At 38.9% G+C, this 21,153-nt stretch overlaps 2 protein-coding genes across 2 annotated transcripts; one reads left to right on the top strand and one right to left on the bottom strand.

Annotated features, from left to right (window-relative positions):
* Positions 1–775: 775 nt before the first annotated feature.
* zrsr2 (zinc finger (CCCH type), RNA-binding motif and serine/arginine rich 2) lies at positions 776–5,472 on the top strand. The gene is made up of 11 exons (XM_026221188.1): positions 776–957; positions 1,055–1,134; positions 1,397–1,466; positions 1,561–1,669; positions 1,788–1,874; positions 3,029–3,067; positions 3,164–3,279; positions 3,390–3,603; positions 4,051–4,106; positions 4,189–4,298; positions 4,442–5,472. Exons 1-11 carry the CDS (start codon positions 872–874, stop codon positions 5,314–5,316), a joined length of 1,842 nt encoding a protein of 613 aa, XP_026076973.1. The 5' UTR covers positions 776–871; the 3' UTR covers positions 5,317–5,472.
* A 1,290-nt stretch (positions 5,473–6,762) lies between these two features.
* ap1s2 (adaptor related protein complex 1 subunit sigma 2) lies at positions 6,763–10,264 on the bottom strand. Its single transcript, XM_026221187.1, has 5 exons — positions 10,118–10,264; positions 9,607–9,785; positions 8,637–8,745; positions 7,720–7,857; positions 6,763–7,619 (listed from the first exon to the last, which is right to left on the bottom strand). The coding sequence occupies exons 1-5, from the start codon at positions 10,247–10,249 to the stop codon at positions 7,572–7,574; spliced, it is 606 nt and encodes a 201-aa protein (XP_026076972.1). The 5' UTR covers positions 10,250–10,264; the 3' UTR covers positions 6,763–7,571.
* Between the last annotated feature and the right edge of the window lie 10,889 nt (positions 10,265–21,153).

Raw genomic sequence — 21,153 nt, 5'->3', positions numbered from 1 at the left:
ATTCAAATACACATTAATGTGCTCATCACTAGTGGATTCAGTGTTGAAACACTTGTTTAAATTAAATGCTGTGTAGCCACCTGAACATTGTTGGTCTTTGTTTCAATGTCCACAAAACTGGAAGTTTTTCTGAATGTATATAAGCCATAAGCTATTTTAGAAAGGAAAATTAGAAAGATTGGAATTGGAATATCAATAAATTAGGAATCATTTAATTTTAATAAAAGTACTTAATTTTTGAAATCTGATTATGTAAGATTACATGTAATCAGTTACTACCCTAAAGTAATTATTATAATAGTATTTATTTTCATAAAATCCAGAATGGAAAATGTCTATGTGTGAATACTTTAAATTTGTCATGAAAACACAGGCATGTTTGAAAATATCTAAACATAAAAAGCAATGCAAATCTACGCAACTGTTAAATATGTGCAATGCTTTTTTTCTCAATTTTTTCCATTTCCCTTTCCATTTTTATATAACCCTGTCAAGTTTGGGTAGGTTATATGTATTCTAGATGACTGCTTAGTAAGAAGACTACATTTTTTATCATCATCATCGTCATAGGCATCAATACTGGGAACAACGATGAAACTTTCTGTTGCACTGATTTATTAAAGTTTCCTTTATTCTAGTTTTCACAATATAAGTGCTTAATTTTAACGAGTCGTCCAGAATGAACCGATTCGCTGGAGTGAATTGACTTCCTCGTGCGAATCTGAGCATGCGCGTTAACGCTTTCAGAGCACGACTATAAAACTGACGTCATCTCTGCGCGCGTGTGGAATGATTGCTGGGAAATGTGTTGTCTTTATCGAGAGCTTTTGCCGTCTAAGTTACTTGTGAAATGTGTAAATAATGGTTTAAAATGACGGACGATAACTGTTGCTCGTGTCAGACACGAGATTCCGAGAGTCAGATAGATGAGTCTGAAACTGCTTCTGTTGTGCTCAGGTGTTGTATGAAGGGTTTATTCTGGAGCTCTGTAGAAATTAATATGCAGACTTAACAAAAACGGTTTATTTATCACTCTTTATTAATCTCTTTTTAGTCAAAAACAACGACGGGCTGTTCTTAAACGAGAGCGAAGGAAAAGGAAACGTCAAGCTATTGCCAAATTAAGAGAAGCTGGTAACTTATATTTTGATTATAGCTAACGTTAACGTAATTTACGAAATTTTTGTTATTTATGTGTGTGTGTGTGTGTGTGTGTGTGTGTGTGTGTGTGTGTGTGTGTGTGTGTGTGTGTGTGTGTGTGTGTGTGTGTGTGTACACACACACACACACACACACACACAAACATACCATGCATGAATGTATATAATGTATATAAAAGTGTGTGTCTGTACATATATTTGTATATATATATATATATTTCATGCATCTTTTTCAGCTCTAGATCATTCAAAAAATGAGGAGCACCAAACTGAAGATGAGGAAGAACAGACGGTTGAAGATCAGAGGTTTGTCCTTTAAAGTTCAGTATAAGCTATTGTTAATAGTGATTAATATTTGGACAAACTTCCAATATATCACACTGTTAATCTACATGTCTAGTGAGCGATTACACCAGGAATGGCTGGAGAGAGAAAGAATTGCACAGGAAGAATTTGAGCTGAAGAGAGCGAGAGAAGAGGCAGCCCAAAAGAGAAAGGAGGAAGAAGAGGTGAGCAATCTAAAGTTACATGTCACTGTGACATTAAATTCATGACATTCTCATATACATATACATTATATACATATAATTCTCCAATATCTTCTTTTGTGTCCTTCTGTAACCAAAGATGAGGATCAGAGAGGAATGGGAGGAGCAGCAAAGGAAAGAAAAAGAGGAGCGGGAGCAGAAGGAACAGCAGAAGAGAGAGAGAGAGGTGATCCCTGCACTGGGAGGATAAAGATGCAGATGTCTACATATATCCTCTATTGCTCTTACACATTATTCCAACATCAGACATCTAAACATCTCATGCTTCCTGAGACAAATCAGCCTTTAAAGGCTTCCAGTCTTGTGCCATAAATCTGTGTTTCATATGTACAGTGTGTGATATGTGTTTGTTTAGCAGAATATTATTGTCTTTGTTTCCTTAACCAAGATACACAAAAATGATTTAGAATGCAGCAAGTGTCCACTTCCAGTGAAGAACATGTATCTTTTCATGTCACTTGGGATAATGTTGCTTATTGATGTTACAGAAGAGAAAATCATTATTATGTGCTATAAACCAGGGATTCTGTTATTACAACTATAGATACATATATATACATACATATATATATAAAATACTATCACACTAGTTTTTCTTCTATATAGTTTTATTTTAATAGTAACCCCCTTGTACAGCATTTGGCAAAAAAAAACAATTGGGTTTTATTACATTTTGTTCATGTTTTATGCCTTCTCTTGATTGCCAGTTATTTAGATAAATTTGTACAAATCACAAATCCAGAAATATTAAAGCATTAATATTAATAAAGCAGACAACATAGAAATTAATAAATAATACAACATTTCATGTTATTGTAATATTAAGTATTAAAATATTAACATTTTACTAATTTATTCGATTAGACATGCTTTTAGGTGATTACAGTTTAAACATTAAAATGGAATTTGAGAAAAAGATCGAAAAGATTTCATGGGTCTAAATATACAACTTTTAACAAATTGTTGTGAAATTGTATGTGTTTGTGCTGTCAATTAATAAGCATTCTTTTTTTTATATCTAAATTTTCATTTAACCATGCATAAGCACATGCATGGTTAAATTAAAATGGAGTAATAAAAAAACATGTCTAATTACATAATTATATTTACTGTTATAATTTTGAGGGTGTCCCCTGTAAGGCCTCAAGATGTTTGAGAAGCCCTGCAACAAACAGTCAGACTTGAATGACAAAATACAGATAACTTCAGTCGATACTGTACAAATTATCTGACAGATTGTCTTAACTAATTCTAACAGACATGTGCTTGCACACCACAGAATTTCACCCGCCATACTGTGTATGTTTGCACCATTTATAGGAAGCTGTACAGAAAATGCTGGATCAAGCAGAGAGTCAGGTAACATCTTGCTTTCCACGTCAAATGTAAGTTGGAAAATGCAGTTTTCTATAATAATGAAATCATGAAAAGTCTCCATTATTTTGTTGCAATTAGCTGGAAAATGGTGGTCCTTGGAAAAACCCTGATGCCCCAAAGGATTTTGGAACTGAAAAGGACAAGGCAAACTGCCCCTTCTTCCTTAAAACGGGTGCTTGTAGGTTTGGAGACCGGTACGTATTTATTAAGCAGCTGTTTCCAAGGAGTTTGTCACAGGCTTTTGACAGTCAAAATTACAGTTCTGGTCGGGTTTTTGTTTTTAATGATATATTTATTTTAACAGGTGCTCCCGAAAGCATGAGCACCCAGCATCCAGCACCACTCTGATGGTGAGGGGGATGTTTGTGACATTCGGGATGGAGCAGAGCAGACGGGATGACTACGACACTGATGCCAGTCTTGAGTACAGCGAGGAGGAAATGCACCAGCAGTTCCTGGATTTCTATGAAGACGCTCTGCCGGAGTTCAAGAACGCAGGGAGGGTGCTGCAGTTCAAGGTCATTTAAATGAAAGACCTAAAAATCATCAACATGATGGAAACGACACATTTAAATAGAATGCAATGTTTAAATCAGTGTTATTATAACTTAAACTGAGACTTAAATTAAAACAATCCGAAAAAGTTTATTTGAACTAAAAATGTTGTTGTAAAGATTGGTGTAAAATAACTCAAATTGTAATAATAACTATATAAACATAGACTAAACACAATTACTGAAACTACAATTAAATTAAAAGAACAGACTCAAAATAATAGCATCTTAATGGTACTAAAATAACACTGGTTTAAAATACAATAGATACAATTTTTTAAAACATTAAATGATTTAAATTAAGGTTATATTAAATCAATAGATGTGAAATAGAAATAGAGCATGCTGAAATCAAATTCATAAATAAACAAAAAATTAATTAACAATCATTATTTTCCCATATTTTAATAGGTGAGCTGCAACTTTGAACCTCACTTGAGAGGGAACGTTTACGTTCAGTATGACACGTAAGTCCAGTGTTATTATATTAGACACAATGCTGCAGAGGAGAAGTATTTTATTTTGATATGTCTGTTTATATGCCTGCAGAGAGGAGCAATGTAGAGAAGCGTTCATGATGTTTAATGGCCGCTGGTATGCTGGAAGACAACTGCAATGTGAATTCTCCCCAGTAACTAGATGGAAAACAGCCATATGTGGTAAGAAAAACTAAATAGTCAGTCTAAATAAAAAACTATATTTCTCAATCTCTAAATAGTAGAAGTTTCTTCATTTGATCACTATTCTTGACCTTTCTTTATGTATGTCTTATATAGTTATATTATTTTTCTTACGTTCTCAGGTCTTTTCGACAGACGGAAATGTCCAAAGGGGAAACACTGCAACTTCCTCCATGTGTTCAGGAACCCAGACAATGAATTCTGGGAGGCGGACCGTGACCTTCATATGTCCCCTGATCGCACTGGAGGCTTTTCTAGTCGCCATTTGGGCAGCAGAGATGGAATGTGGTCCCAGCGTGGAAATAGTCCTGTGCACTCATCCCAGCGCAGGAGGACAGATCGAAGGAGCCACAGCCGTGAGCGGTACAGTTACAGGGGAAGGCGGAGTCGCAGCCGGGAGAGGCGGAGTCGAAATGATGAAAAGCGGAGTCGTAGCAGAAGCAGAGAGAGAAGGAAATCACAGCAATCAATGACAAGAAGATCAGCGTCTCAGAGAGAGCAATCCAGAAGGAGCAGGAGCCGATCCCACAGCAGAGAGAGGTTGAAGCAAGGCGAATGTACATCAGCAGACGTGAGAAGCCAGATATCAAAATCAAACAGCCCAGAACAGGTGTCCAAAAACGGATCTGTGAAAAGGAGGAGTCATAGGAAGGAAAGCCAAAGCCCTGACAACTCTGATCGAATGGATGCACATCACCACAAGCACTCTAAAAAAAGCAAGAAGAAGAAAAAGGGCAAAAAGAAACGCAAACGAAAGAAGAGTAAATCACGCAGCTCAAGCTCAGAGTCTGATAAAGACTCCCAGAATGAGGAGGGTGATGAGATGCCGTCTAAATCACAAACTCCTGCTGATGAATGTACAGCGGTGGTGGCATCCAGCACTGGATCACCAGTAGATACAGAAGAGACCACAAATTTGGAGGGTTGTCATCCGGAACAGGACAATGATTGTGCGCTAGATGCTACCAAATCTGATAGCACCACACAGTCTGGATAGATATATAAATATACATAAACTGTGTTTCTGTTGTCAGAAAGCAGCTGTTGTTATTTTAGTTTGCATGACAAAATGCCTAGGTTCCTGATTTTGCTTATGAATACATTGTCTGTACATTTTTAATTAAATCTAGAGTTTTCTAAAACCTTGTGAAAAGCGTTGATTATAGAAATGATATTTTCTTCGTCACTGAGATGCTCGAAGACATTATGTGGGTGAGCGTTAATGCCTCGACATAACGTAACGTATTTTCCGCAATATAAGTTGCACTATTTTTCATAGTTGGACAGGTGCGACTTATTTATCAAAATTAATTTGACATGAACCAAGAGAAATCATCTACAGCTGCGAGAGGGCGCTCTATGCTGCTCAGTGCTCCTGTAGCCTACACTGAGAACATATAGCGCCCTCTCGCGGCTGTAGATGGTAATGTTTTCTCTTGGTTCTTGGTTCTAAATAAATGCGACTTATACTCAGGTGCGACTTATAGTCCGAAAAATACAGTAAGTAGCAGCAGATATTTACTTCCATGTTGCGACGTTCATCAGAGTGTAACAAATTATTGACAAAGAAAAAAAACGTTCAGTGTGGACTGTGATTCTGTCCATCAGTTGTGAATTTCACAAATCATTGGATAAGTCTTGCATATGTCACCAGAAAGACATCTGACGTTCCAATTATGACATTTTTATTAAAAAGTATGAGCTCAAAAAGTACATTTAAAATTCAATGTTTAAAAAAAGTGAAGTGACATTCAGCCAAGTATGGTGACCCATACTCAGAATTTGTGCTCTGCATTTAACCCATCCGAAATGCACACACACACACACACACTGTGAGCACACACCCGGAGCAGTGGGCAGCCATTTATGCTGCGGCGCCCGGGGAGCAGTTGGGGGTTCGATGCCTTGCTCAAGGGCACCTAAGTCGTGGTATTGAAGGTGGAGAGAGAGCTGTTCATGCACTCCCCCCACCCACAATTCCATCCGGCCCGAGACTAAAACTCACAACCCTTCGATTGGGAGTCCAACCCTCTAACCATTAGGCCACGAATTCCCCACGACTTTGCATTCATTAATTGTTCACAGTAAGGTAATTTACCTTTTCAAAAATGAAAACTAAAGTTTAGTTTCTTTCTTCTGTTGAACATACAAGCAGATATTCTCTATAATGCTGGTAACCAAACAATTGTTGATCCCAATTAACTTCCATATTAAGCAAAAATACTATGGAAGTCTATGGGGACTAGGAACTGTTTGGTTACTAGCTTTCTTAGTGTCTTCTTTTGTATTATCTACAGAAAAAAGAAACGCATAGGGGTTTGGAACAAATTGAGCTTGATTTTTGGGTGAACTATCACTTTAAGATGCATTAAGGGGTTTATTTCCATTTCATGATGAGTATACATACCAAATTATATTGTCATTAGTAAAAGCTCACCAAAGATTTACACATCATATTGCAATATCTGACTTTTATTCTGTTTTGATGAATCTTCAAAGGACATATTCAAGAGGAAGTCAGAAAATCAAAGTCCAATACGAAAGCATACAAAGATGCTTTTAAGGAAAAAAAAGGCATGAGGATGGTGTAGATTCTTTGGCTTTGGAAATAAAACGTTTAGCTGTTGAATGGCAAATGCCTGATATGCCTTAACTAATTAAGTGTTTACAGTGATTCTGGTCAAGAATTGACTAATACTGATGTTTACTTGTGCCTTAATTAATACAATCCATGAATTTAGGCCCAAAATTTTGAATGTTGATGTTACATAAGCTATTTCCCCCCTTTTAATAAGAGTGTTTGGTCTGTACCTCTTCAGCAAGTCTTGGTCTCGAACAGTGACAACCCATTGACTCGGATCTACTGAGAGTTGCATAAGATACTGGCAAACATTGTGAGCTGGAAAGGAGTGTTTTAAGGCAGCTGAAGGTGAGAGGTAATGGTTAAAATCTACAGAGAAGTGTGGGGACATTGACATTAAACTTTGCTACACATTTACTGATCAAAACAACCAAGCACTATGGGAAATTTGCATAACTACTAAGACGACCACTTCAACGTGCTGGATTCGCTCAGATGTTTGGCAGGAGAAATCCAAACGTCAGTATCTAACTTTATTCAGGAAGTGCTGATCATTTCAAACACTACTTTTGCCTGCAAAATAACCTAAAATACAAGTGTAGAGAAAATGCCCACAGAAAAAAAGAAAGGGAGATGAGTCTAAGTGTTTGGGTTGGAGGAGTTCTCATCATTTATGTCAGTCCAATCTCCTCCAGAACGCTACGTGGTGCCTCGGCTTCCTGTTAGAGAGGAGAATCAGAGAAAACTCATTCAAAAACAAAAAAAATTAACTATTTAATTTCACATTCTAAAAACTCAGACAGTATTTGTGTTCCTCACCTCCTGCATCATGTCAGCTTGCTCTATGGCCTTCAGCACGTTCTTCTTCGAGGTCTCCTGGGCTTCACCACCCAGTATGAACTCATCCAGAATGTAATAGGCTTTCTCAAAGTTGAAGATAATGTCCAGTTCACACACCTGGAGTTTCACAATGAGTGATTGTGGTTTAAATATAGCAACATATTGCCATTGGTTAATACAATAATCACAATAAACGGTTAATAACGAAATATAAAATCACAATTATTAATCATGGCTAATGTCATTCTTTTTTCTTTTTTTTTTTACATTTCATCCGAATCATTGCACTCACATGATTTGCTGGCAAATTAAGTCACAGCAAAGAGAACAAATGACCATATGAAAGAAAACCGATTGGCTGCATTACACTTTTTTTGGAGTTGAATATTTTAATAAGGATGGCTAAACTCCAACTTAGATTTGCCAGTGTTTTCAGCGCTTTTTCTGTAATGTAGAATAGAGAGATCATGTTTGCCTGGTTGCCAGGTTGGGGGTATTGAGTAAACCACTGGGAAGAAAACGTATCAATTTATGAAGAAGCTCTAATTGGAGGATTTAAACTCTTGGTATCTGGCAGCCGCTACCATGAAAGTCTGTGAAAGCTTGTTATCGGTTAGATAAAGCAAGTGCCATATTAAAATGAAACTTTTCAGTATAAGTAGCCAGATGGCAAATATCACAGACAATTATAAGCTTAAAAAAAAGAATTGAGAGAAGAAGAAATTGTGGTAATGATTTATCATGCAGCACTACTTTATGGTGTTTTTAAAAAAAAAATCATTGTCATACAAATCATGAGTCATTGTCATACAAGTTTGGAACAATGAAAGAGCAGTAAATGGTGAAACAGCAATTTTTTCGTGAGGTTAAAAAGCTAATGCTGACATAAAACTCACACTGCCAAAATATTTGTCCAGCAGCTCCACGTATCTGTGGATGATTTCCAGGGTTATCAACTCATTTTCCTGATCCTCCACAGCACAGCAAAAATATAGGCTGGCATATCTGAAATGCAAAATAAGATCATCATCTAAACACAAACAGTACAATGAAAATGAAACGCATTTCTCTGTTCCTCTTTCAGTCTGGCCACAGTGCAAAGCTACACAGTATTACAAACCATCAAAAACAGGATCATTTTGTCCTGAACAGTCATTCTCATCTACCAGGGAGAAAGTATCAAAGGCAATAATGATGACTGTGATTAAAGTAGCACTGGGCAGTCAAATAGACTTTCACCATGGATTTCAATGTCATTTGCATCATGATTCATGGGATTTTCTTCCCTTTACTGAAGCTGTTAAATTCAGTCTTGTCTGATTTTCAAATACTTTTTTGCGTCAAATTGAAGTTGTGATTCTCCTCGTAGCTGGTTGGTTTGGTTCATAGTTTGTAACTCTTTAAAAAAAAAAATCCCTATGGAAAAACACTATGGGAGTCAATGAGGACCAGCAACTGAATGTGAACCATCCCTTTAATTAAATAATTAATTACTACAATGAATTCAACATGTCAAAAGTAACATTGCTGTAATTTAAAATGCTGAGTACAGCTGAGAAGGTCTAGACTAGAGCTCTAATGTGGGACAGACCATGTTCAGCATTTTAAGGGGTTGATACAAACATTGAAGGTGTTTAAAACTTGCTTCTACCAGCTTTTCTTATTAGGTTAGTCAGATAACAGTTTATCAGACATGTAAATATGTCAAACACACACAAACAAAAACATGGGAATTGTGCCCATAAGGCTTTTTTTTTTTTGTAAGTCAGGGAACACCCAAGAGTACCGTGTTCATGGAAAGTGCCGAACACAATGGATCTGTAGTTCCCTCCATGCAGTAAACATCATTCAGTATGGCTTTCTAACCTTTTGTAGACTATTTTCAGATCCCTCCATTCCAGGAAGCTGCACATCTTGGGTTTGCGAGCCAGTACCATCTGAATGACCTCCCGGGAGATCTTCTTCTTCTGGGTGTCCGACAGAGGCACGTACCACTTCTGCAGCCGCAGCTTTCCCTGCCTGCTGAAGAGCAGCATAAACTGCATCTGAAGAGAGAGAGGGGGACAGAAAAGACACTCGACGTGTTTGTGCAAGTCAAGCCAAAACAGTGTTCAGCAATCCCAGTCATAAAGCCAGAAACGTTTGTCATGTCGGCCATTTAAAAAAAAAAAACAGTCCGTTTATATTTATAACCAAACGGAAGCGATGTCGTTTTGGGTGAACTGTTCCTGCTTGCTGCCACAAAAGAGGAAGAAGCCTGCGACCGTTTAACTTACATGTTAAATATATGAACTATTCACACTATTCAACCACAAGTGATTGCTCGAGCAAGACCAAATAAAGGCCATAAATGCGTGAGATAAAATGTAGCTTTTACCTTTAAGTTTATATTACACTGGATTCCGTGAGCATAAGCTTCGTGCCTGATGGCAGTGAACGCAGATGTGAGGAATCCCGTTACATGGACGCGTCTTCCTTTCGCAACATCAAGGGACTCCTGTCCTCTCATTGGCTCCGATTCTCACCGATGACCCTCGTATTGGTCCAGACTCGAACAGGGTGGGTGATGCTCCCATACGGAAAAAAAGAATAACAATATATATTTTTAAATGTATATTTTTAAAAGCATTTGTTACCCTTCATATATATATTATATATTATATTTTAATTCAAAAAAATATATTCACGTCACATCTATAGAAACCTTTATTTGTTGTCTATAACATATAACATGAACATATTTTTTGTTAGCAAGGAACATACTTCATATATGGGTCATTCTACGGAAATGTCCATTTTTCTGTCCTTAGCCTTTACAGAAATATTACACTTGAAAAACACTTTAGGTTTACAATTTTTTTATATTTAAAAATGAAACAATATGTTATTTGAACAATTACACTTTCTTGAGCCATCAATGTGGCAATATTTGATTTTTATTAATTAATTAGAATTCCAAGCACCACAGAAGTGCTCGTCCCCACAGTCATGTACAGAGGGAAAATGCTTTATTTTGAGGTCAAAAACAGTGTTTTCTTCCATTTAAAATACAACCATGTGCCCATAACTATAAAATATATGATGTAAATTACATTAAAAAACAAAATGCTAAATAAATATTATAAAATATATAATGAAAGTAGTGGTCCCCTGGAGTTGTGTCACTGGTGTTACCATTTAACAAAAAAGCTCTTATTTTGAAATAACAATCACGCTGATGACATCACTCGACTTTCTTCTTCCAATTTTCTGGAGATCTATGAAGAGAAGCCCATGGTAAGTCCACTGTCTCTTTTCAATTATCAGAAATCTTCTCATTTATCTCATGATTTCATATGAAGCTTTTAGTTGAAGTCACTGGTATGACCTCTTTTATTGTTTGGGCATTGTAAAAAACTAGAATACAAATGGATTAAACTACTTAATTTAGTGAGTACACCATGATTGACAACATGTGGTTTGATACCTTGCAGCAGCCATTTTGTAAAATGCAGTTTTCATGAAAATTGTCACTGGTGTTACTGTCACTGGTGTCACCTTCCTTATGGGTAACACCAGTGAAGATCAGTAACACCAGTGACTCCCTTTTATAGATAAACTTTGTTCAAAGCTATTCATTTAGTTATTTTGCATAAAATAGCACTAAAATTGTGATTCTAACTTTTCTTTGTCATTGTTAATCCTCCTTTGGTCATGTATTTCTAAATTGAGGGTATGGCTAAACTGAGCGCAGCTGAGAAACAGCGACTATACAGAAAGCGTAGGGATGCAGAGCAGAGTATTTGCAGGAAAGGAAACAGAGCTATGTCCGTGACATTGACACACAAAAAAGAAAGAGAGTAAGTAATTTGAGTGAAAGGGAGAAGAGATATGAGCGAAAGGCATGGAGGGTCCGTCAGCAAAACCCAAATCCCCCCCCCCCATCATCACCAGATAGATCACCCAGCATTTCAAGGTACAAACTGAACTGTTACAAATACAGAAATAAATGGTGAAAGAGATATAAAAATGCATAGCATTCAGTACCTCCACATACACACTCACACTCACTCACAAACACACTCTCTCTCTCTCTCTCACACACACACACACACACTCACACACGCACTCATACTCACTCTCTCTCTCACACACGTTTGTTTTTGTGTAAAGTGTGTTCATCCCAAAGGTGTAATGGTTTTTATACTGTAGAAACTGTATATTCTATCGCCCTTCACCAACCCTACACCTAACCCTAACCCTCACAGGAAACTTTGTGCATTTTTAATTTCTCAAAAAATCTCATTCTGTATGATTTATATGCATTTTGAAAAATAGGGACAAGGGTTATGTCCTCATAAGTCACCCTCTCCTTGTAATACCTGTGTCATACCCATGTCATTATACAGAGTTGTGTCCTGATATGACACAAAAACAAGAGCACTCTCTCTCGCTCACTCTCTCACACACACACTCTCTCTATCTCTCACACACACTCAAGCTAGGGTTAAATGAGTGAGAACTTTTTTTCAAGAAAATATTTTGCTTTACAGACAACTACAACAAGGGAGGAGACAATGTAGGAGAGATGCAAAAAGGAAACAAAGGGAAATAGAGAAACTGAAAGACAAGATCATCGGTTAGAAACAAAGATATGAAATGGTGAAGAAATGAAGTTAAAATGTTAAGTTAAAATGTTGTCTATGATATTTTTCTAACTCTGATTTCAGTTCTTATGAAATAAGTCATTTGTATATGTTATGTATGTCACTGGTGATTTGTTGTGTCACTGGTGTTACTGTTTTTTTTTCTTTCACATTAAATAAAATCTGTCATATGTGGCATAATGATCATTTTAAATTCATTGAATTCTGCTGCACTTAAGAGTTAAGCTTTAAATGATTGTATTATTGCTTGTTTAAAACCTTTTTTTCAAATATTTTCATTGTTATAGCAAATACATGGTTGTGCAATTGAACTAACATCATTCAGTCACACTTTTAACCAACCTGATTAAAATAAATAAAACATAATCACCGTATTAGTTAGATCATCATTAATTTTCTGTACCTCTGACTGCATGTGCTGAAAAAAAAATAAAAAAAATATTTCATAAACACCTTTAATATCGCTAAAGAAGTAAGGTAACACCAGTGACAAAAAAATGGTGTATGCGGTCTTTAAATACATGCACACAAAAAATAAAAAATCATTAAGCTGTAATTTATGTGTACTCATAAAGTCAAAGGGTAATCTAATAATGTGGTGTAAGTTTAAATGTTAGAAAAAGAAATCAATTTTAAGAGATCTTGTCATACCAAATGTGGACGTTTCTGTAGAATGACCCAGATACAGTAGTGTCCATAAGTGATGCCTAGAGAGGATATTTGCACTATATTTGCTTTTAAAGTCCAACTGAAATCAAAATTGATCATGTTTACTTTGTTTGCCTAAATTGATCGTTTTGTGGTGAACAATTCATCCATGCAAGTCAATCCACACAAAACATTTTTTTGGCTTCGCAATCTTAAAACAAAATCTGAAACTGTCCCTGTTGTGTCTATGTACTTGTCAGGAGATGGCGCTGTAATCCACATCTTGATACCTATAAAAGGTGTGGACTAAGAATGGAAGTTGTTGCACCTGCTGCCCAATCATGTAAATGGCTGGCACTGTTGTATTGCTTGTGGGTTTGAATAAACCTTGAAGCAGTGAGAAACTGTCTTGTCTTCATGATTACTTGGACTCGGGTTCCTCAAGGCTCAGTACTTGGACCTCTTCTCTTCTCCATCTACATGATGTCATTAGGATCTGTCATTCAGAATCATGGCTTTTCTAATCACTGCTACGCTGATGACACCCAACTGTACTTCTCATTCCAACCAGATGACCCAACGGTAGCTGCTCGCATTTCAGTCTGTCTGAGTGACATTTCTAGCTGGATGAATGACCATCACCTTCAGCTTAACCTGACGAAGACAGAACTTCTGGTGATTCCAGCTAACCCAAATGCCTCATCACAGCTTCTCTATACAGCTGGGCTTGTCAACCATTACTCCTTCGAGGACAGCCAGAAACCTAGGAGTGCTTCACAGACCACATTGCTACAACGGCCCGGTCCTGCAGATTTGCCTTATTCAACATTAATACGCATCCTGCGTATCTTGAGTAGGACTTAAGATACGCAGGAGAGCTGGATGGGACCAATCAAGATGAAGGGGAGCTAGGCTCTTGATGGAGCCCTGTGAAGTAAGCACATTCTGGAGAGGATTCTGGAGAGCTTTCTAGATCGGATCCATGGACTAGAGCAGGATCCTGGCAGAGCTCTGAGGCAAGAGTGGGCACTAGACAGAGCTCATGGGTTAAAGGCTGCACTGGGTTCTGGTCAGGGATTGGAGGCTTCACTGGACTCTGGTCAGTGGCTTGAGCAGCACTCTCTGGGCTAGATATGGGAACAGGAGCCCTATATGGGCAAGACGTGGAGCACACTCAAGGGCTGGAGCCTTCCAAGGTTTTGGGCAGGCTCATAGACTAGAGTGGACTTGAAATCGGCAGTCATGATAGGTGATGACTTCAATGAAGGACCGGATGGAGTGGATATCAGGGACAAAGTTATCTGTAAAAGGGAGATTAAGGATGTAAGGATGGAACTGGAGAGACACCACTTGAGTCCTTGTACGCTTCACCAACACAGAATCTGGAACTCAATTAATAAAATCCACCAGAGACAACTCATAAACATTTGGAAGTATAAAGATGATTAGCAGATCCTAATCCAGCCCATTCAGCAAAACGTTATTCAGAACAGAATCACTCCAACTCACCCGATGGACATGGTCTACAAACTCCTCCATATAACTCTCCAGAGAATGACCATCTTGGCAGAGATGGAGGAGCAGATACTCCGCGGGAGACAAACTGGAGTCTGGGAAATGTAGTGTGCTGAGGTGACTGTGACAGGCATGACAACAGAAGCAGGTGAACTGGAGACACGACTTTTCACAATGCAGGTTTATAATTTCCCAAAGGTTTTAAATGGATTTAAAGTAAGGGACACATGATCTTGAACACTTCCACTGTGTGCAACTTTGTTCCATGTGCAGCATGTTGGATCGTTATCATATTGGAAAATACACATTTGATCTCCAGCCAGATCCTCCATACTTGGCTACATTGTGTTCATTGTGTTCTATGATCTTTCATACTCCAATGCTTATTTTCATTGGCAAATGCAAAGTGTCTTTTACAGTAGATCAAAGTAATAAATGGTTTCCTTACTGGTACATCACATCTCAGTTCAGCCTCTTGTACCTGTTAGCTTGCATTTCAAGATGAAATTATATGTTCCTCAGTTTTTTTTAAACCATAATAATAATTAGAGTATAAATATACACTGCCAGCCACACATTTGGAATAATAAAGATGTAAAAAAAAAATGTTTTAGAAGTCTCTTATGCTCACCAAGGCTGCATTTATTTGATAAAAAAATACAGTAATATTGTGTAATTATTATATTTTAAAATGACTGTTTTCTATATAAATATGTTTTAAAATGTAATTCATTCCTGTGACGCAAAGCTGATTTTTTTTTCCAGATTTTCATCTGATTCTTTCGATTACTCCAGTCTTCAGTGTGTCATGCATTCAGAATCATACTTATATTGTAATATTAATTAATCTTTCTCTATTTATATTCAATATTTTTCTGTATGTCATAGTAAATAAAGTGCTTTAATGTATAAATTTGTAATAATCTTTCTCTCACTTTAGTGAAGTGAGTGGACATGTATGTGTGATGGACTGGAATAAAACAGTTTGACCCTATGTAACTCACACATTATCCAATCTGTGCTTTTGTTTTACTAATTTAAAATAGATCAAAAATGAAAATCTTGTCATCTTTACTCACCCTCAAGGTTTTTCAAACCTGTCTCTGACCTCTGAACAGCGACCAGCTCTTCTCTCGTCAGATGTGTTACATGATTCATACACTAGAGGATGCTGTGAGTGAACAACATTCAACGTTAGATGTTCAAATAAATAGATGAAACAACTATTAGGTGTGGTGGTGAAAAGTTGATTTAAATTATGCTTAAACATTTATGATGATCTGTTTGGAGAATAAAGCTTTATAAACTACCGGTGACTTGTGAAAATGTAACAAGTTTAAATACTAATGTCTGCTGTGCTGTGCTCGAGGTCTCAGTGAGCACTAGATTGAGTATCAGCGCTGATGCTTGCAGCTCTCGTCGGGTGCAGTGGCGCGTGTCTGTAATCCAAGCTGCTGGGAGGCTGAGGCTGGTGGATCGCTTGAGTTCAGGGGTTCTGGGCTGCAGTGGACTAGATCAGGTGTCCACACTAAGTTCAGTATCGATATGGTGCTCCTGGGGGAGCTTGGGACCACCAGGTCGTCTAAGGAGGGGTGAACCGGCCCAGGTCGGAGACGGAGCAGGTCAAAGCCCCCGTGCTGATCAGTAGTGGGGTCGCACCTGTGAATAGACACTGCAGTGCAGCCTGAGCGATACAGCGAGACTCAGTCTTTTGGGTTTAATTCTAAAGGCACAATATGTATAATTTTTATATTAAAATGTCTAAAACACCACTAGAACAGTGTTATATATTTTAATGACTTACTTAAATTACCCCAAATGTTTTGAAGAATGTTTAAATTGTAAACTACCAGCATCAATCCAGTCCTGAAGAAGCCGTCTCCATCCTGCTTCAATGACTACCGTCCAGTTGCACATACTCCTATTCTCATGAAGTGCTTTGAACGGCTAGTCATCGTCCTAGTCAACGACCCTCCCTGGACCTCTACCAGTTTGTATATCGGTCTAACCACTCAACCGATGATGCCATCGCCACTGCTCTCCACTCAGCACTCACACATTTGGATAAAAAAAAGACTCATACGTCAGAATGCTGTTCAAAGATTCCGTTCAGCATTCAACACTGTCATCCCTCAACAGCTCATTCACAAACTGGTCCAGCTGGGAATCAACACTTCGCTGTGCAACTTGCAACAGGTCGGCAGCAATACATCCAGCACCATAACAATGAACACCGAGGCCCCCCAAGAATGTGTGCTGAGCCCCCTCCTCTTCACTCTGCTGACCCACGACTGCACACTGTCACACAAACTCAACCTCTTCTTTAAGTTAGCGGATGACACGACTTTGGTGGGTCAAGTTAATTGCATTAAATATTTTTAACGCGTTAAACTGAAGAAAATAATAATAATAAAATTGCCTGCATTAACGCTCTAATTTTAACAGTACTAGTTAAATTGTGTCAAAGGTTTTATGCAAGGCAATTACTTAACATGAATGGAGTATCTAGATGAAGCAACTATCAGGTGTGGTGGTGAAACAAGTGATTTTGTGATTCGATTAAAATTATGTTGAAACATTTATAAACGCACCGTTTTTGATGATCTGTTAGGAGAATAAAGCTATCTAAAAGTACCAGTGACTTGGAAAAATGTACCAAGGTTAAAAACTATTTTGTGCTGTGCTGCGCTGGAGGTCTCAGTGAGCACTAGATTGAGTATCAGCGCTGATGCTCGCAGCTCTCGTCGGGTGCAGTGGCGCGTGCCTGTAATCCAAGCTGCTGGGAGGCTGAGGCTGGTGGATCGCTTGAGTTCAGGGGTTCTGGACTGCAGTGGACTATGTCGATCAGGTGTCCACACTAAGTTCAGTATCGATATGGTGCTCCTGGGGGAGCTTGGGACCACCAGGTCGTCTAAGGAGGGGTGAACCGACCCAGGTTGGAGACGGAGCAGGTCAAAGCCCCCGTGCTGATCAGTAGTGGGGTCGCACCTGTGAATAGACACTGCAGTGCAGCCTGAGCGATACAGTGAGACTCAGTCTTTTGGGTTTAAATTCTAAAGGCACAATATGTATACTTTTTATATTAAAATGTCTAAAACACCACTAGAACAGTGTTATATATTTTAATGACTTACTTAAATTACCCCAAATGTTTCGAAGAATGTTTAAATTGTAAACTACCAGCATCAATCCAGTCCTGAAGAAGCCGTCTCCATCCTGCTTCAATGACTACCGTCCAGTTGCACATACTCCTATTCTCATGAAGTGCTTTGAACGGCTAGTCATCGTCCTAGTCAACGACCCTCCCTGGACCTCTACCAGTTTGTATATCGGTCTAACCACTCAACCGATGATGCCATCGCCACTGCTCTCCACTCAGCACTCACACATTTGGATAAAAAAAAGATTCATACGTCAGAATGCTGTTCAAAGATTCCGTTCAGCATTCAACACTGTCATCCCTCAACAGCTCATTCACAAACTGGTCCAGCTGGGGATCAACACTTCGCTGTGCAACTTGCAACAGGTCGGCAGCAATACATCCAGCACCATCACACTGAACACTGAGGCCCCCCAAGAATGTGTGCTGAGCCCCCTCCTCTTCACTCTGCTGACCCACGACTGCACACTGTCACACAAACTCAACCTCTTCTTTAAGTTAGCGGATGACACGACTGTTAATTGCATTAAATATTTTTAACGCGTTAAACTGAAGAAAATAATAATAATAAAATTGCCTGCATTAACGCTCTAATTTTAACAGTACTAGTTAAATTGTGTCAAAGGTTTTATGCAAGGCAATTACTTAACATGAATGGAGTATCTAGATGAAACAACTATCAGGTGTGGTGGTGAAAAAAGTGATTTTGTGATTCGATTAAAATTATGTTGAAACATTTATAAACGCACCGTTTTTGATGATCTGTTAGGAGAATAAAGCTATCTAAAAGTACCAGTGACTTGGAAAAATGTACCAAGGTTAAAAACTATTTTGTGCTGTGCTGCGCTGGAGGTCTCAGTGAGCACTAGATTGAGTATCAGCGCTGATGCTCGCAGCTCTCGTCGGGTGCAGTGGCGCGTGCCTGTAATCCAAGCTGCTGGGAGGCTGAGGCTGGTGGATCGCTTGAGTTCAGGGGTTCTGGACTGCAGTGGACTATGTCGATCAGGTGTCCACACTAAGTTCAGTATCGATATGGTGCTCCTGGGGGAGCTTGGGACCACCAGGTCGTCTAAGGAGGGGTGAACCGACCCAGGTCGGAGACGGAGCAGGTCAAAGCCCCCGTGCTGATCAGTAGTGGGGTCGCACCTGTGAATAGACACTGCAGTGCAGCCTGAGCGATACAGTGAGACTCAGTCTTTTGGGTTTAAATTCTAAAGGCACAATATGTATAATTTTTATATTAAAATGTCTAAAACACCACTAGAACAGTGTTATATATTTTAATGACTTACTTAAATTACCCCAAATGTTTCGAAGAATGTTTAAATTGTAAACTACCAGCATCAATCCAGTCCTGAAGAAGCCGTCTCCATCCTGCTTCAATGACTACCGTCCAGTTGCACATACTCCTATTCTCATGAAGTGCTTTGAACGGCTAGTCATCGTCCTAGTCAACGACCCTCCCTGGACCTCTACCAGTTTGTATATCGGTCTAACCACTCAACCGATGATGCCATCGCCACTGCTCTCCACTCAGCACTCACACATTTGGATAAAAAAAAGACTCATACGTCAGAATGCTGTTCAAAGATTCCGTTCAGCATTCAACACTGTCATCCCTCAACAGCTCATTCACAAACTGGTCCAGCTGGGGATCAACACTTCGCTGTGCAACTTGCAACAGGTCGGCAGCAATACATCCAGCACCATCACACTGAACACTGGGGCCCCCCAAGGATGTGTGCTGAGCCCCCTCCTCTTCACTCTGCTGACCCACGACTGCACACTGTCACACAAACTCAACCTCTTCTTTAAGTTAGCGGATGACACGACTGTGGTGGGTCAAGTTAATTGCATTAAATATTTTTAACGCGTTAAACTGAAGAAAATAATAATAATAAAATTGCCTGCATTAACGCTCTAATTTTAACAGTACTAGTTAAATTGTGTCAAAGGTTTTATGCAAGGCAATTACTTAACATGAATGGAGTATCTAGATGAAACAACTATCAGGTGTGGTGGTGAAAAAAGTGATTTTGTGATTCGATTAAAATTATGTTGAAACATTTATAAACGCACCGTTTTTGATGATCTGTTAGGAGAATAAAGCTATCTAAAAGTACCAGTGACTTGGAAAAATGTACCAAGGTTAAAAACTATTTTGTGCTGTGCTGCGCTGGAGGTCTCAGTGAGCACTAGATTGAGTTTCAGCGGTGCTCGCAGCTCTCGTCGGGTGCAGTGGCGCGTGCCTGTAATCCAAGCTGCTGGGAGGCTGAGGCTGGTGGATCGCTTGAGTTCAGGGGTTCTGGACTGCAGTGGACTATGTCGATCAGGTGTCCACACTAAGTTCAGTATCGATATGGTGCTCCTGGGGGAGCTTGGGACCACCAGGTCGTCTAAGGAGGGGTGAACCGACCCAGGTCGGAGACGGAGCAGGTCCAAAGCCCCCGTGCTGATCAGTAGTGGGGTCGCACCTGTGAATAGACACTGCAGTGCAGCCTGAGCGATACAGTGAGACTCAGTCTTTTGGGTTTAAATTCTAAAGGCACAATATGTATAATTTTTATATTAAAATGTCTAAAACACCACTAGAACAGTGTTATATATTTTAATGACTTACTTAAATTACCCCAAATGTTTCGAAGAATGTTTAAATTGTAAACTACCAGCATCAATCCAGTCCTGAAGAAGCCGTCTCCATCCTGCTTCAATGACTACCGTCCAGTTGCACATACTCCTATTCTCATGAAGTGCTTTGAACGGCTAGTCATCGTCCTAGTCAACGACCCTCCCTGGACCTCTACCAGTTTGTATATCGGTCTAACCACTCAACCGATGATGCCATCGCCACTGCTCTCCACTCAGCACTCACACATTTGGATAAAAAAAAGACTCATACGTCAGAATGCTGTTCAAAGATTCCGTTCAGCATTCAACACTGTCATCCCTCAACAGCTCATTCACAAACTGGTCCAGCTGGGGATCAACACTTCGCTGTGCAACTTGCAACAGGTCGGCAGCAATACATCCAGCACCATCACACTGAACACTGAGGCCCCCCAAGAATGTGTGCTGAGCCCCCTCCTCTTCACTCTGCTGACCCACGACTGCACACTGTCACACAAACTCAACCTCTTCTTTAAGTTAGCGGATGACACGACTGTTAATTGCATTAAATATTTTTAACGCGTTAAACTGAAGAAAATAATAATAATAAAATTGCCTGCATTAACGCTCTAATTTTAACAGTACTAGTTAAATTGTGTCAAAGGTTTTATGCAAGGCAATTACTTAACATGAATGGAGTATCTAGATGAAACAACTATCAGGTGTGGTGGTGAAAAAAGTGATTTTGTGATTCGATTAAAATTATGTTGAAACATTTATAAACGCACCGTTTTTGATGATCTGTTAGGAGAATAAAGCTATCTAAAAGTACCAGTG

This window comes from Carassius auratus, chromosome 36 (assembly GCF_003368295.1).
Source record: "Carassius auratus strain Wakin chromosome 36, ASM336829v1, whole genome shotgun sequence".
In the NCBI taxonomy this organism is placed as follows: domain Eukaryota; kingdom Metazoa; phylum Chordata; class Actinopteri; order Cypriniformes; family Cyprinidae; genus Carassius; species Carassius auratus.
The sequence above is the reverse complement of the archived record's forward strand: the minus strand, read 5'-3'. Positions and strand labels throughout refer to the sequence as shown.